This window comes from Anastrepha obliqua, chromosome 4, assembly GCF_027943255.1.
Source record: "Anastrepha obliqua isolate idAnaObli1 chromosome 4, idAnaObli1_1.0, whole genome shotgun sequence".
Taxonomy (NCBI): domain Eukaryota; kingdom Metazoa; phylum Arthropoda; class Insecta; order Diptera; family Tephritidae; genus Anastrepha; species Anastrepha obliqua.
Genome location: NC_072895.1, coordinates 103,273,686 through 103,289,616, shown reverse-complemented (window position 1 = coordinate 103,289,616; position 15,931 = coordinate 103,273,686). Strand labels below are relative to the sequence as shown.

General features: G+C 37.3%; 1 protein-coding gene across 1 annotated transcript in view; it reads left to right on the top strand.

The window, feature by feature from the left end:
- The window catches only part of LOC129244309 (uncharacterized), a 36,844-nt gene extending 21,137 nt beyond the window's left edge, over positions 1-15,707 (top strand). The window contains exons 5-8 of the mRNA XM_054881926.1: positions 13,572-13,919; positions 13,996-14,143; positions 14,420-15,217; positions 15,298-15,707. Of these exons, the coding sequence (XP_054737901.1) occupies positions 13,572-13,919; positions 13,996-14,143; positions 14,420-15,217; positions 15,298-15,603 (1,600 nt within the window). The 3' untranslated portion in view covers positions 15,604-15,707. The remainder of the gene's footprint in view (positions 1-13,571; positions 13,920-13,995; positions 14,144-14,419; positions 15,218-15,297) is intronic.
- Positions 15,708-15,931: the final 224 nt, after the last annotated feature.

The window sequence follows — 15,931 nt, the reverse complement described above, 5'->3', positions numbered from 1 at the left end:
ACTATGCGTGTTATTTTTTTTTTTTTTAATTCAAACTTGTACTTAAGTGTGTTTCAATGCGATAAATTTTATTTTGTTATCTGTTTTTCATTTAAAGAAACGCACGATGGCGCTAAATAAAAAAACAATCGATTTTTTAAATTTCAGTTTGCTTAGATATAAAAAAAATACATGCAGTCGCTTTTTCTATTACAATGTTAAAAAAAATTACAAATAATTCTTTAACATTCCTAGCAGAATCTGATTGTGCGTAAAATTAAAAAAAAAAAAAAATACCAGCCTAACGGTTAGACGCGATAGAAGTGAAACCTTCCGTAAAACAAACTGAGAGAGAATGAGACGAAAGCAGCATTAGGGGCGGGATTTATAGGTTCATTATAATATTGCTATAAAGTTCATATTTTATTTTCTTCATTTTATTATTATTCATCCTCAATGTTTTCAATTTCAACAAATGATACGAGTGGCTTATGGTAGCTAAAATATGATACAAATGCTTTGGTTTCGATGTTGTCAACATATCTTTGAAATACCGCGTCAATTGTTGTTTTTGATCGTGTTGTCGATTCAGTGCGATTGTTACACATTTTTAAATTGAATGTTGTATTGAGAACGTCAATTAAAGGAATCGCTGTGTCCAATGCAAAATTTACGTTAAAATCGCCACTTAAAATCATTGGAACTTTATCGTAATCTTTTCTAAGTATCCGCGATACTTCTGGGGTATACTTTATTAAATTTTTGTGAATGAATTCCGTGATGCTATTTATTGATTTGTTTTTCTGTCGATATTCACGACACTTTTCTGCATTGTTTTTCGGCATAATTGCGGTAAATATTTAAAAATGAAAATATTTACGAATATAAAAATACACACGCGGTTGCTATTATGAGCGTCCCTAGCAAAACCTGCGTGACCGAAACTCTAACACAATTACACATATGCACTCGTATTTGTTTGAAAATCGACTTTTTTTTTTTTTGGTTCTCCGTCACCTTTGGCAAATGTGTAAACAGTAAGCAAACTTTATTCATATATTTTTCCTCATTTTTGCATCAGTAAAATTAAACAAACGCCGTAGCCGAATGGGTTGGTGCGTGACTACTATTCAGAATTCACAGAGAGAACGTCAGTTCGAATCTCGGTGAAAACACCAAAATAAAGGAAAACTATTTTTCTAATAGCGCTCACCCCTCAGCAGGCAATGGCAAAGCACCGAGTGTATTTCTGCCATGAAAAAAAGCTCCTCACATATCATAAAATAAAATAAAATAACTGTATAAAAAAAATTTTTTTCTTGTGATTCGAACCAAGGATTTTGGATCGGAAGCTCACATTGCTAGCCGCTCGGCGCCATGCTGTCGGCGCTGACCTAAAAGTTATTTAGTTCGTCGCTACGTTTATATCAACATATAATATAACGCTTCGTAGCCAAGAGTGTCGCTTTTTCGTTTCATCGAGTCTCAAATCACTCCCAACGATTCTAAAGAAGTTTTCACTTCAAAAACTGCCCGCCCTAATGCATTATAATGATGCATTACAGGTACCATGCCTTAAAGCTGCGCTTGATTTTCTTGCTTGCAATATGTAGACTCCATAAATATGGTTTCTGGCACGAATACGGAGCTTCGGGACACAGAGAAATCTTTAAGATGCCAACTGAACAGTATCCACTTTCTTTGGCACCTAAGGCTGACCGTATAGCCATAGTTTCATTTGACAGGAAATTTGTCAAATTGTCATTGTAATCCAGAGTGCATTCAAAGAAATTTGACGGATATTTTCTTTACCGAAGGGTCAAAGAATGAAATAGGCTCTGGAGCCGGATGGTACTTAAACCATAGTAATAAGTATCATTACGCTATGGGAGGCAAGAAAACTTTTTTTAGTGAAATTAAAGTCTTTGGAAAACCTCAAAGATTGTTCAAAAATATAATAAGAAGCTTAATTCCCTTGCTAAACAGAATTAGGTACTTATACGTGTAGAGATTATAGCACACACACACATACATACGTATCCACGTGCACGTGCACCAACAGCGTATTTCAATGCGATAATGCCAAAACGACGCGAGATTATTACAGCATCAAATACTGCTTGTCATAGTCAAATTCTAGTCTTTCCAGTAGTTGCGCAAAACTCATACATTCGTAGCAAATAAAATAAGAGCCTGTTATGCTCATTTTCAGCGGCCGCCGTAGCTGAATGGATTGATGCGTGACTACCATTCGGAATTCACAGAGAGAACGTAGGTTCGAATCTCGGTGAAACACCAAAATTAAGAAAGACATTTTTCTAATAGCGGTCGCCCCTCGGCAGGCAATGGCAAACCTCCGAGTGTATGTCTGCCATGAAAAGCTTCTCATAAAAATATCTGCCGTTCGGAGTCGGCTTGAAACTGTAGGTGCTTCCATTTGTTTAACAACATCAAGACACACACCACAAATAGGAGGAGGAGCTCGACCAAACACCCAAAAAGGGTGTACGCACCAATTATATACCTATACAGTGGCGGATCCACGGGGGGGGTTTTCGGGTCCGGACCCCCCCCATTGGAATCATGCTCTAAAATTTTATGTTTCAATTCTGTATGAGTCAAGTTAAAAAATACCATATTTTTTTATATGCATTAGCAGTTTATTAGATTTTTCTTCCAGTTTTAATTTATTTTATAATAAAAACAATTATAAAACGACGGACGCAATTCAAAATTTTGAATAATTACACAGGCCTGCGTAATTTCATTTTTTGTCCAATTTCTAAAACGGCTACGAGTGTCTCTTGAAGTTTTTTTGTGCTGAAAACGAATTTGATCTTGAAAATGCTCCAGCACGTCAGGACTTTTGGCAATTTGTGGTTAAATAGTCAAGAAATGCCGATTTTGGACATCTTTATGAATTTTTTTTGAGTAAGGTAAATTTTTTTTTTTTTTTTTTCCACAACGGAATCGCAAAGTAATACTCTGTAGCTTTAAAATCCATTTTTTAAAAGACTTCTAGGATGAATGAAAAAAAAGTTATACTATTTTGAATTTAAGACTTTTAGACATGCAAATTCATTTTCTTAACGCCCTCTTTAATGGCGCAACAGATGCTTAAAAAACTATGTATGTTCGACATTGGTGTCGCTGATTACGAATCTGATGTTAGTTTTTTAAAATTAAAAATGGCTGATCCAATATGGCGGACGATCTTTCGAAAATTTAATGTAATTCGCTTGAAACTTGTTATTGGATCTGCCATTTTGATTTTTTTTGATATTTTTTTAATAAAAGACTGGTTTGAATATTGTTTTTGTCGTATTATAGAAATTTAATAAACAACATATTAAAAATAAACTATTCTTTGATTATTATCAGTTAAATGGCTGAAACTTGATTTTTTCATAGTGATTCTATTAATTTGAGCACCAACCGTACACTGACTGTTCTTGGATACAAATTTTTAACTTTACCTGTTTTTCCTTCTTTTTTATTTTTGGTTCTGATTCTGGATCAAGGCGCTCGAAATAAGAAAATAATGTTCTCTTCATGTTAGGAGGCGTATTAACTACTTGTCAACAAATGCTCGACACAATGTATGCTGCTCGTTGAAAGAAACAAAAGAATAGAAGCATGTTCATGCATGTTTAAAGATAGCCTAGTTATTCACCAAAAAAACTTAGGGAAAAATCACTCGGCGCCGTCATCGCGATTTCGTTGGCGCGCTATTTAAAATTTCGAGTTAACAGTACACAGGGTGTCGCCGTTACGATAAGGAAAAGCTGCAACGGCTCTTTCATGGTAACTTTCTTGCCGTTATATAGCAACACATGTTGTTAGAGAAAAGCGCAATTAAATATATAATATTATATATAAACACGACCGTTTCGTTTGAAGAACTTTATTGGAGTGAATTGAGTCACAGTAAGCATTAATACAAGAAGAAGAAGTAAAGAAGTTACAAACAGGGTTGATATTTTTTTCGTACTTAAACTATACATGGTTGAATTGCAAGTTGGCTCCAACACATGTTATAATATATTGTATCTTAAATAGGCGTAATTATTTATGAAGGTGTCCCACGATGTATAAAAACCGCCAATTATTCTTGTAGTTTTGAATCAAAGTCCTTTACTATTTTTAGAATTTTTTTTACAAGATATCTAGAGCTATTAGTTTTTTCATCGGCTAGTCACGACATGCAGCGCGAATAATGCCATATTTTATTCACGAAATTGATTTTTAATAAAAACACCCTTCTAAAATACCCCGGACCCCCCCCCCCCCGCCCCCCCCTTTATGAAATCCTGGATCCGCCACTGTACCTATATGTATATATAAAGCTCATTTTCAGCAACTGGCTGCTGCCTGCGTCAACAACTTCCGCTCAGCTATGGAAGTTGGCATTGTGTGGAGGTGTGGAGAAAGTTTATTGCAGCAAAGCTAATTGCTAAAGTTCCCAAACTTTCGTATTTTGTCCACTTGTATATTTTGCTTTAGAATTTAAAGCTTAGATCATTGGTGCCAGATAAAAGAGCGAAATATTCACTGCGCTGCAACCGCTGGTCATACCAAAGATCATAGAGAGTGTGAGCTTCGTAAGTATAGTGAACATTTTCCAATAGTTATAAAAATGCCGGTATGGACATCGACGATTTTTAATGGAGTGCCCCAAATGTATCAAATGTGAAATGAAAAATATAATAAATATGAAAAATAATATAACTGAAAAATCTGAATTATTTTAATGTTATTCATTTATAATACTCGTATTTCCCTTATATTCATTGTAAGTTCAAACATATTTTACTTAAAGTCTACAGTTTGCATGTAAGTAGATGTAACTCAGTTTTCTCATACCAACTGTTCAACGGAGGGGGTTTCTGCATTACCGCTAGACTTAACAATTAGCCGACGCCCTCGTTCTCAGCTGAAAAATTAGAGTATTTCATATTAATTATATTCACATTCTTCTACCCAACAACTAATTATATTTCGAAGCAAATAAACTTTTTATCAGTAGAAGATATTTCAAGTTTATTCTTCATTTAATAAGTTGCATAAATTTAAAACTTATTCTATAAAGAATCCATTACTTTTTTTCCAAACCTCGTCTATCACTTCTTCGCACTCCGCTCATAGAGCCCATCGTTCACTACATTCAAGTAAATTCCACCTTTATTTTGCAAAACTAAGGACAGTGGATCGAAATTTATTTGCGCTGGTGTTTTATCGCAGACCTCAACGTAATGATTCTTTAAAATGTGCACCAAACCGATTTTGGTTTGCAATAAACCGATTCGGCTACCAATACAATTATGTGGGCCAGTACCGAAAGGTAAGTAGGCCATAGGTTCATGTAACTTTTTCTTCTCGGGGCTGAATCGTTCCGGATCGAAGGTATCGGGGTTGGGCCAATACTAGAAGTAAAACGAAAAACCATCAATATCGAAAGAAAGTAACAGGTTTCGATAGTAGCTTTTGGTATTTAAGAACCAGTTCTGAATTTTTTATTTACTGTAGCCCTCCCACATTCCATCCAACTCACCTTGGGATCGCGTTGCAAACCGAAAATTGGTACATAAACAGCCATACCATTTGGCACTGTATAATCATAATACGGCTTGAGATCGAATTGGCTTTCCCCATCTTTGGGTTGATGTTCGCGATCGAGGACGGGCAAAACTGGATACAAACGTAACACCTCATCTACTACCATACCCAGATATGGTAAGTTGGTAATGGTCTCATAGGATAGTTTGCCATTCTCCGCCACTAACGCCTCACAAATTTCGTTGCGTAGACGCTCTTGTAAATCCAGTCTTTTGGCCAATTCAAATAATGTGAATGCCATCGTTGATGATGAAGTCTCGAATCCAGCCGTTAAAAACACCGCCGCTTGTGCTACTAGCACATCCTGTGTCAATTTATCGTACTCGTGTTTCTCGACAGACTCTTTTTTCAATGACACCAGCACATCGATCAGATCATTGCGTGTGAGGCCACTTTTCTCTCTTTCCGTTATTACATGACTAATAGTACGACGTAGAAATGAAGAAAGCTCGGGCGAAAAAATTTTTATTTTTAGTTTAGTGACCCAATTTGGATAGAAGAATGCGATGAAAAAGGCAAACGCACGACCCAAATTAAACTCCATAAATTTACGCCCCTCTCTACGAAACTCTGCATTTGGATTTTTTAAGCTATTCGCTTGTACACCAAAAGCAATTGTTGCAATCAAATCGGTAGTGAAGAGCGCACAAATATCTTTAATTTCGGTGACGAAGGAATTGCCGCTCTTGATGTGCGACGCCAAATGAGCCTCTAACTGAGAGCCGACCTAAAATGAGAAAGTATAATAATATAGAAAAATTCAAAGCATGTAATGATTTTTTATTTGTTTAGTTAACCTCAATCATTAGTGGATACATTTGTTTGATCTTTCCTGTTGTGAACACCGGTGAAATCTTCGTTCTCAGCTCCTTCCATTGTGGATTGCGTATGAAAAATAAATTATTCGATCCCAAAGCATCGAAGTGAGGATCACAAGTTGCACAACGATTGGAGAATTTTGAAAATTCTTTAATGAGTACAGATTTGATAAGCTCCGGTTCGCGTAGCACCAAAGCTGGTTTATTCAGTATATAAATACCGACTGCGGCGGCTTTTGACATTTTGGCATCCTTATAAATGTCAGAGAGATATAAGAAGATACTGTTGCTCAGTGTAAACATAGCTTTAGTATTGCCAATCAGTGGTAACGGCGTTATAAATGGAATATTCTGTCGTTTCCAGTAGCCATAATTGTAGCGATACCAAATGTAAAATAATATCAAGAGGGTGGCCAAGAGGCAAAGCGTGTCTATAGACATCATCATGTGGGCTGCATTGTAATAGATGAGAAAGAGTTAAGTAGTAATCAAAGGAAATTTTCAAAATGCGTATTTGATAATAATGCTTGTTTTTGATTCATAAACAGTAATTATAATGGTAGTAGTATGAGTGTGCACAAAGTGTGATCAAATATTAACTCATTTCCGAAACATTTACCAAAGTAATAATTTTTTCAGAATTCTGAAAGGTGTTTTTAAGTATGCAATTTTTTCCAATATTTATAACAAAATTGATAAATATGTGGGGAGCGATCGCTTTTCTATCATTTGGTGTGCCATACCCACAATGGGTTTTGAACCACTGCCCTACCGAACGGTAGTCACGCATAAATGCATTCGGCTCTGCCGGCCTCCTGCTATCAATTGAGCTGCTTAATAATTTATTACTGCGCACGAAACTGGTTAAACAGCAGGGTAGGTATGTAGAAGTGTATATTCGCAATATTTGTTGTATTTGAAAATTATCTTCTGGTTATTATGACCGTAGGGAGATTCGATCAAGGTGGATTAACGACTTAAACCTCTTTTTAATAGGGCGGCTTGATTATAGATTAGTCGTTTTTGTCTGGTTATTTCACAAATGGGTTTCATAGCGCATATGCGCTTTCAATGAACGTTCGCTCTTGATTCGAAGAATATTCTTCCAAGGAATGCACGCATTTTAAGCGTTGTTTACAAAGGTAGTTCGCTCTCTTTTCTTGCTAACTTGTCCGTAGAGTGGTTTTGTGGCCACGCCGCTTTGATATATGAGTTTAACCCTTTAAGGTCTGGTATTTACGATCGATTTGCTCATTAGTATGAGCTAAACTCATAAAAATTGCGATGGTTTCTGGGGCCATCGATTATAAATCCGATGGCAATTTTTAATATTGAATACATTTTCTAATTCAATACGGCGGTCACAATATCAAAAATTTGAACTAACGTCTTCAAACTGAAAATTCTGAGATTTTTGGAGTTGATGATTACCGCCGGGCACATTTGGCTACGGCAGCTACGGTAGACTCAACGGTATTCTGGGGTTACTAAATATGAGACTTGCCAACACTTACTACAGTACCAAGCCGAAGACAAGAGAATAGTTTGAATAGAATAGCATCAGCCTATTGCACTTTCTCCGATGTTTCATTCCCTCCCAACCGCTTTCGAAGGCAGTGGGAGGAGTGAATACTATCGTTGACGTAAAGTCTCCATTTGCCCAAAGGAGCGGAACCTGAACGCAGGAACCTATTGTATCAATAGATATAAACGAATCTCCACCTTGAAGAAATCCTTACGCGGTTCCAGCGTGGAAATCAGCCGAGGAGAAGGAATGTGGGAGCGTGCCCCAAACACCATTGGTGTGACCTTTGATCATACCTTTGATAATGTCTCTGACATTTTGATTTCAACCTCCTGACCAACAAAACAAAGCCTTGTTAACCAAAAATATGCATTTATGTGTGTGTGCCATTAAGCAAATCAACCAAATATCAGATCCCAGAAAATGATTCTATGATCCCAATCCCGATATGGTGTCCGCGGTCATCCATAGATTAGCAATCGAATTCATCGGCCATGAAGAAACACATATCTGATTTTCTTCTAGTCTAGTTTTTACCAGCAAATTTTATTTAAAGCAATAACAGATACCGTTGTAAACACTGCAAAAAGGACCAATATTTCTTCATTACGTATAATTTATATATATACGTCCAGTATGTGCCAGAAGAAAAGAACCGGTTTTTTTCTTGTGACTTCAAGATATATTTCGTTCTGCTTTTTGCTGCGTAATAGTCCCACACAAGGGCTACGACGCCAGTGCTAACTCAGTGCGTGAGAAGTACGCGAAACATTTTGAGGCGGCATTTTTATGCACGCATTCGAAAGGGCCAAAATTATCTTACGCCGCGGCTGCAAAAGCGATTAAAAAGTCACAAAAGTTTGTTGTGGTGTGGAATCAGCGGTATAAGGTGTACAAAAATGTTGATGACTTTTCCGAGCGCGGCTTGAAGCGAGTGACGACAAAAAAGCAGGACGTCCAACTTTTTAAACGAGACCCTTCTTTGTGACTACGCCAAGCACGATCAGTTCTTGCTAAAAAGGGAATAGATGTGAGTATCACCACCATCAAACGTCAACTGAAGGAGCCGAACATATCCGTCCCACATCATCAAAATTACTGCTCTCAGAAAAACACATTGAGAAACAACAAAACAAAGCAAATGGCGTCACAGTATTGGACTGGCCTTCCCAGTCCCCAGACGCCAACCCCATTGAAAATGTGTGGGGAACTGTGAAAACGCGTCTTGTCGGAAAGCCAGACCATGATTTAATGCAACTCGCGCGTCAAGTTCGTAAAATCTAGTCTTGTTTGTCGACGAGCAACGCAGAAAAGCTGGTTCAAAACAAGAAGAAGATGCCAGGCCATACTCGACAACGATGAAGACTACTCGGCTTATTGAGTAATTGCGACTCGTAGTTTTGTACATACTTTCATGTAAAAGGAATTTTAAATATATATTTTTTATACTTCATGAATAATCGCGGTTCCAGTTTTCTCACACAGACTGTACATACATACATATAAGGTTTTTGGAAAAAAATAATATCGAAAAAAGTTTTGCACATTTGAATAGCAATCAATTTTACAATTCCTTATTATCAATGACCCGTTTTTGCGGTTTTTAATTTGGCATATCAGTGAACTAATATTCACACACTAATTCAATGGCGCTAGTCTTATACAAACTTAATTTTTTTTAACTTTAGCGAATTTTATTCGACCTTTTCAATTGCACTTCTATCGCAACACTGAGTACAGTAGTCCCACAAGTTTAGATTTTTATTTGGTGCTTCAGAAATGCTGCTTTCCAAATATCAATATAAATTATTACACACACAATTTTTTATTATTGTACCTGTTATCAAAATTTCGAGTAAGCCGAAAATACTTTGCTGATGCTATGCATCCATAAAACAATTTTTCATTCGTGGAGTGAATAGAACAGAAAGTGTTTTATCTTTAATATATAGTCATTTTAATAAAAAACAATGAAAATGTGGCATATGTATTTAATCAAGGCGAAAAAATATTTAATTATACATTGCACATTGCACCCCCATATATACATATATAAATGATGAAACTACGTCTAAATTTTTTTAAATAAAAAATGACTTACGGTCATTGTAGGTAAGTACTTACTTGTATACAGTTGTAGATATGCATTTTTTAATTAATTTATTGAAAAGAGTAATAATTATTCCATAAATCCAAACATAAATATTATTCCATTATAGTAGAGAAAAAGGAACAAGCACTGGGTTGTTAATGTCTTCGGCTAATGTGCTTATACATATACATATGTAAGTGTATAATTTTAGCCAGGATTGCAACCATCCCCTTGTGGTTGATGATGTGAAACTAGTGGTGTTTGTATGTATTATATTTTATTTGTTTGTGTGTGGTCTCACACCTCCGAAACGCCTCGACCGATTTTTAAGGGGGGGTAAGGGATAAACGCTAAAAAAAACACTTTTTTCATGAATTTATTGTAGCGAAACGGTTCAAGTCAGTTTATTAAAAGTCGTTGCATATTATAAAGTAACATTTCAAGAATATTTGATAAAATTTTCATGTAAAAATATTGCAAAATGAGCGAAATCACCTTAATATAAAAAAAAATGGCGAAAAAAAAACGTTGGGAGGAGGTTTTTTATATGTAAAATATGTGTGCAAAATTTCAAAAGGATCGGTTGAGTAGTTTTCAAATGCCAATGACTACGCACTTTAAAAAAAAAGGTTCGAGAAAACCGCGTTTAAAGTTTGTAACGGACTACGCGCGCAACTGCTGCGTCTCGGCAGATGTTTGAGGCGGGTCGGCTTTATGCTCTATAACTTAAAAAGTTTTGCTCGGATTGACTTAAAATTTTAACACGGTATTTTTGAAATGTTTTACTACAATAACATGCAAAAAAATCGATTTTTATCCCTTACCCTTACCAAGAAAATTAAACAAAAAGTGAGAAATTCAACAATTTTTCGCTAATTAAAAACAAAATTCATTTTTTTGGCTGTTCGTATGCTTGCTCACAATTTCTTCTGTAACTCCGAAAATATTTTGAATTTGCTTCTGAAATTTTGAGGACACATTCTTGGTTAGTTTGGGAAGATATTTTGCAAAAACAAAAAAAAATCGATTTTTTGAAGCCTCTAAAGTAGGCTCGCCCCTTAAAACGCGTTCATCCCCCCTTAACGAGACTCTCTTGAGAAATGGCAGCATTGTAAATAATGAGTTATACCAGTTTTAGGACGTAGAACCATATTCGCTAGCCTCGAATCTTGTTCGATAACTTTGTCGTTGCTTTCACATGAAATTTTTTCGTCAAGTGAGCAGAGTCCAGAGATAGAGTAGAGAAATGGCTAATCGAAGTCATATCGCTTAAGAGTTGTCACCTTTTTAAAAATTATTTTAATTTCATAGCAATGATCAAATACTGCGTTGTGGGTATCAGCTGGAAACCCTTTCCTGTTGCTATTTTGGAAAATTAAATATTCTTTGCACCGCCGCAGCCGAATGGGTTGGAGCAGGATTACCATTCGGAATTCAGAGAAATTCAGAACGGCCGCCCCTCGGCAGGCAATGGCACACCTCCGAGTGTATTTCTGCCATGAAAAAGCTCCTCATAAAAATATCTGTCGTTCGGAGTCGGCTTGAAACTGTAGGTCCCTCCATTTGTGGGACAACATCAAGACGCACGCCACAAATAGGAGGAGGAGCTCGGCTAAACACCCAAAAAGGGTGTACGCGCCAATTATATATATATAATTCATGCAGTAAAGGGCCGGAGCACGTCTACCGGTAAAAACCGCCAACCAGTAATTCATGAATTCCTAATTGTTGAGAACGTCGAGATATCTACGTTGAAGGTTGTTCAGCAACACTTCGCCCCACAGCAGCAATTTTCTCAACAGAACGTCCAGTTTTTGGTCTGCCAGTCATTTTTCTATCCTTGACAAAACAAGTTTCTTCAAATATTTTCACTAACCTTTGAACTGCCGACCCATTCGGACAATTATTTCCATAAAAAAAACACGAATTTTGCGATTTGTTGTTCTTAAAGATCGACCACTTTTATAATTTTTTTTTATACTGTTATTATTATTTATAGAATCTATTAATTAATTTCAATACTAACAATACGATTTCGATACTTAACCTATATTATAGGTTGTTATGGACGGTATGCAACCGCGACCGCGCCAATGGATTTGGGTGATGTTTCAGCCTTTGGCGGTAGTTTTATTGGATTACTGCTATTTCTGCTGTCACTAATGGAACATTTAGGACTGGACGGATATTTTCATTGGTTATGTACCACGGCGCTCCAATAAGCATTCTTAATATTTTAGATATCCTTCGTTGTATACTTGCAATATTACTGGCACTTCCATTACCCCACAATTGTGACGCATACAACCAGATTGGCTTGATGATTGTATTATAGAGAAGAATTCTGTGATCAAGGCTAAGCCCGGAACGAGAATTGATTAGCCAATGAAGATCTTTCGTTTTTAGCCTCATCTGTCCACTTTTGACCTCAATGTGCCTTTTACATGTCAGGCGTCTGTCTATACGCACAGCAAGATATGTGATATGAATGAGGTATGAGTGTGGAGTTTAGATACACACTCTAGCTGTCGCTTCTATTTAGCGCAAAAGTCACATGCTTACACTTTTGCTCATTCACTTTGATGCCTGTTGAGTACACTGCCTTGTGGTACGCCGGCTTTAATACCGACTTCATCAGTTAGGTAGTTTTTATATCTTACGATAAACACCCGATTTGTAAGATACGATTCTAATATTTTGTGTGAGCTGTGTGGCAGTGTGCGTTGGATTTTGTAGACAAGACCCCCGTGCCATACTCTGTCGAACGCGTGAACTACATCAAGAAATATGGCATTGCTTATTTCGGAGCTGATACGATTGACTTGCTCAATTGTGCCGTGATTCTCACGAAAACCGAACTGATGAGCTGGAACAGTACTGTTTTGCTGCAGATGCGGCATCAGTTTTCGTTTTAGCAACTTTCCAAATAGTTTGAAGAGAGATGGCAGCAGTCTTATAGGCCTGTATGAAGCTGTCTTGGCTTTATTTTTTCCTGGTTTCGGATTCATTATAGTGGTCGATTTTTTCCATTGAGAAGGAAATTGAAGAATTGTGTTTAAAAGCACACTGAGAATATAATAAGTTTCAATAATTTTAACGCGTTGTTCTATTGTGTAAAATGGTGAATCTGTCTACTTGAGAAATGTCAAAGATGGCATAGAAAACAGTAACGTCTAGGAATTATTCACTACTGCCATCTAGGCGTCACTTTTGAAAGACCCTTTATTATAAATATATTGTTTATTTTTGCTTGTAAAATCTGTTTTCATATTTTTTCATGTATTTCCGCATCTTCAATGTATGCAAATATTTATTTCGCATATTGAGCTAAATGACTACCGCACAAAGCCTACTTCTTATCCCGCTCAAAAAATCTACATTCATTTCTCATTCCGCATTCCGTATTCAATGTGTATTTGCCGCATTTCCAAAAATATCACTGCACCTCCAAGGTAAGTTCGAATAGTTCATTACTCACTTGACGCCCAACTGTATAGTCGGCGGCGCGCCACATAAATCGCCCAACATCAACCACATAAAGCTTCAGTATCGTACACGACTCCGCCACCAATGCAATGTGGCTCGAAAGTTTGCTGTTGTTGCTACTTCTTTGTTGCTTGCTTTTACTTTGGTTACGGTACCACTATGATTACTGGAACCGCCATCAGGTGCCACAGCTGAGACCAACATATGGCGTGGGCTTATTAGGTGGATTATTTTCGATGCAGCGCAGTCCAGCAGAGTTTGTGCAAAGCCTTTATAATCATCCCGATGCCAGGCACAGACCTTTCGTAGGCGTACATGTATTCAATGAGCCGGCAATATTGTTGCGTGAACCTGAACTTATTAAACGAATTTTGGTGAAGGACTTTTCAAAGTTCTCTGATAGGTAAGGTGGAAAGCGGGTGTGCAATGTTTGCTGCACATATATGTATGTATGTAGTAGTAATCTTTCTCTGCTTCAGGTTTTCCAACTCAGATTGCAAAGGAGATCCATTGGGTTCGCTGAATTTATTTTTCTTACGCAATCCCGCCTGGAAGGAGGTCCGTTTCAAGTTATCACCGTTCTTTACCAGCGGTAAACTCAAGCACATGCTTCCTTTAGTTGAAGAGGTAAATTTGAAGAAACTCATGTACCATATAATATTATATACAGCCGGAGTTTTCAACTTGACGCCTATGACAAGTCTTAAGCGAAGTTGAAGCCTCACTCTTAAACCCAAAAAGCACATCCGCTTATCATGTCGCTATAAAAAACCAATAAATTCCAGATCTCACCGCCGGAAATGCACGAGAATCCATAAATAAATCCTCATTTTAAACTCTCCAATCACAATTACAACATGGTTTTAAACACAAAAATTCTCTTCCTCCATCTTGCTGTTGCAGGTCGGTCGCGAGCTTGATAAATATTTGCTTTCTCGATCAATTGAATGCCATGCAGCGAACTCTTTTACGATGGAAATGAAAGAGCTTTGTGCACTCTATACCACAGATGTGATAGCCACCGTTGCTTATGGTGTCCAAGCGAATTGTTTCAAAAATCCCAATGGCGAGTTCCGTCGCCACGGTCGCGCTGTCTTCAAGTTTAGTGTACGTCGTTCGCTGGAATTCATGGTGGTGTTCTTTATGCCACACTTGGTACCCTATTTAAAATTCAAGGTAGTGCCACCAACATCCAGCGAATTTCTGCGTTCTACAATCAATTACGTAATGGAACAACGAGAACTATCTGGTCTGAAACGTAACGATCTAATAGATATTTTGATCGAATTTAAGAACTCTACAAAAAATAAAAACTCTCCGCATGGACTCATCTTTGAGGGTGACATATTGGTTGCGCAGGCGGCACTCTTTTTCACAGCTGGCTTTGAGTCATCTTCGGCGACAATGTCCTTTGCACTGTACGAGCTAGCCAAGCAACCAGATTTGCAGCAGCGTGTGCGCGAAGAAATCTCAGAAGGTCTAACACGTACAGCGGGTAAAATTTCGCATGAATTTATAGACTCATTACAGTATATGCAAATGGTGATCGATGAGGTATTGCGACTCTATCCACCTTTACCATTTTTGGATCGACAATGCACAGAGCAAGAGGGTTACTCGTTGGAACCTTTTCACAATTTTCGCATGCCACAAGGTATGCCCGTTTACATACCAGTTTATGGTCTGCATATGAACCCGGAGGTAATTTTTCTCGAAGCTTGTTTTACCATCAAGAGTGTGATCAACTAAAATAGTACTCACTTTTTTCACTATCCCTACAGTTCTATCCCGAACCGGAAAAATTCGATCCCGAACGTTTTGCGCCACAAAACAAGAAAAACTTAAAGCCTTATGCCTACATGCCATTCGGTTTGGGACCACACGGCTGCATTGGTGAACGCTTTGCTATGATGCAAACCAAAATCGGTCTTACTTATTTTCTACTAAATCACAAAGTGACGACTTGTGAGCGTACAAAGATCCCCATGCAGTTGGATCGCAAAGCAGTTGTGGTGCAGGCCGAGGGCGGTATTTACTTAAATGTTGTGCGTAGTCCTCTGATTAATTGCCGCCGCTTGTTTGGTTAAGAGGATTCCATGCAAACGAGAACGAGTTGGATGCGAAAATGAGTGAAAGTTATTCAAAAACTATTGATTTTAAGGGGCACTCAGTTACTGCATACCAGCACAGAAGTGTAGATATGAATTTGTAAAATATATTTATATAATTTTTAAATCAAAGCACTTTTGAGCATTTGGCGTGGGTCAATAACACCTTTGCGTGTCTCGGGTAATTAGCTGAAATTAAAAAAATCGCTTTTCCATAGCTCAAGATGCTGTTGAGTATAATTAACAGTTGTTAAATATAGTATTTTTTAGCAAAATATATCGAGGCACGTTATGAAGTTTTTTTCTG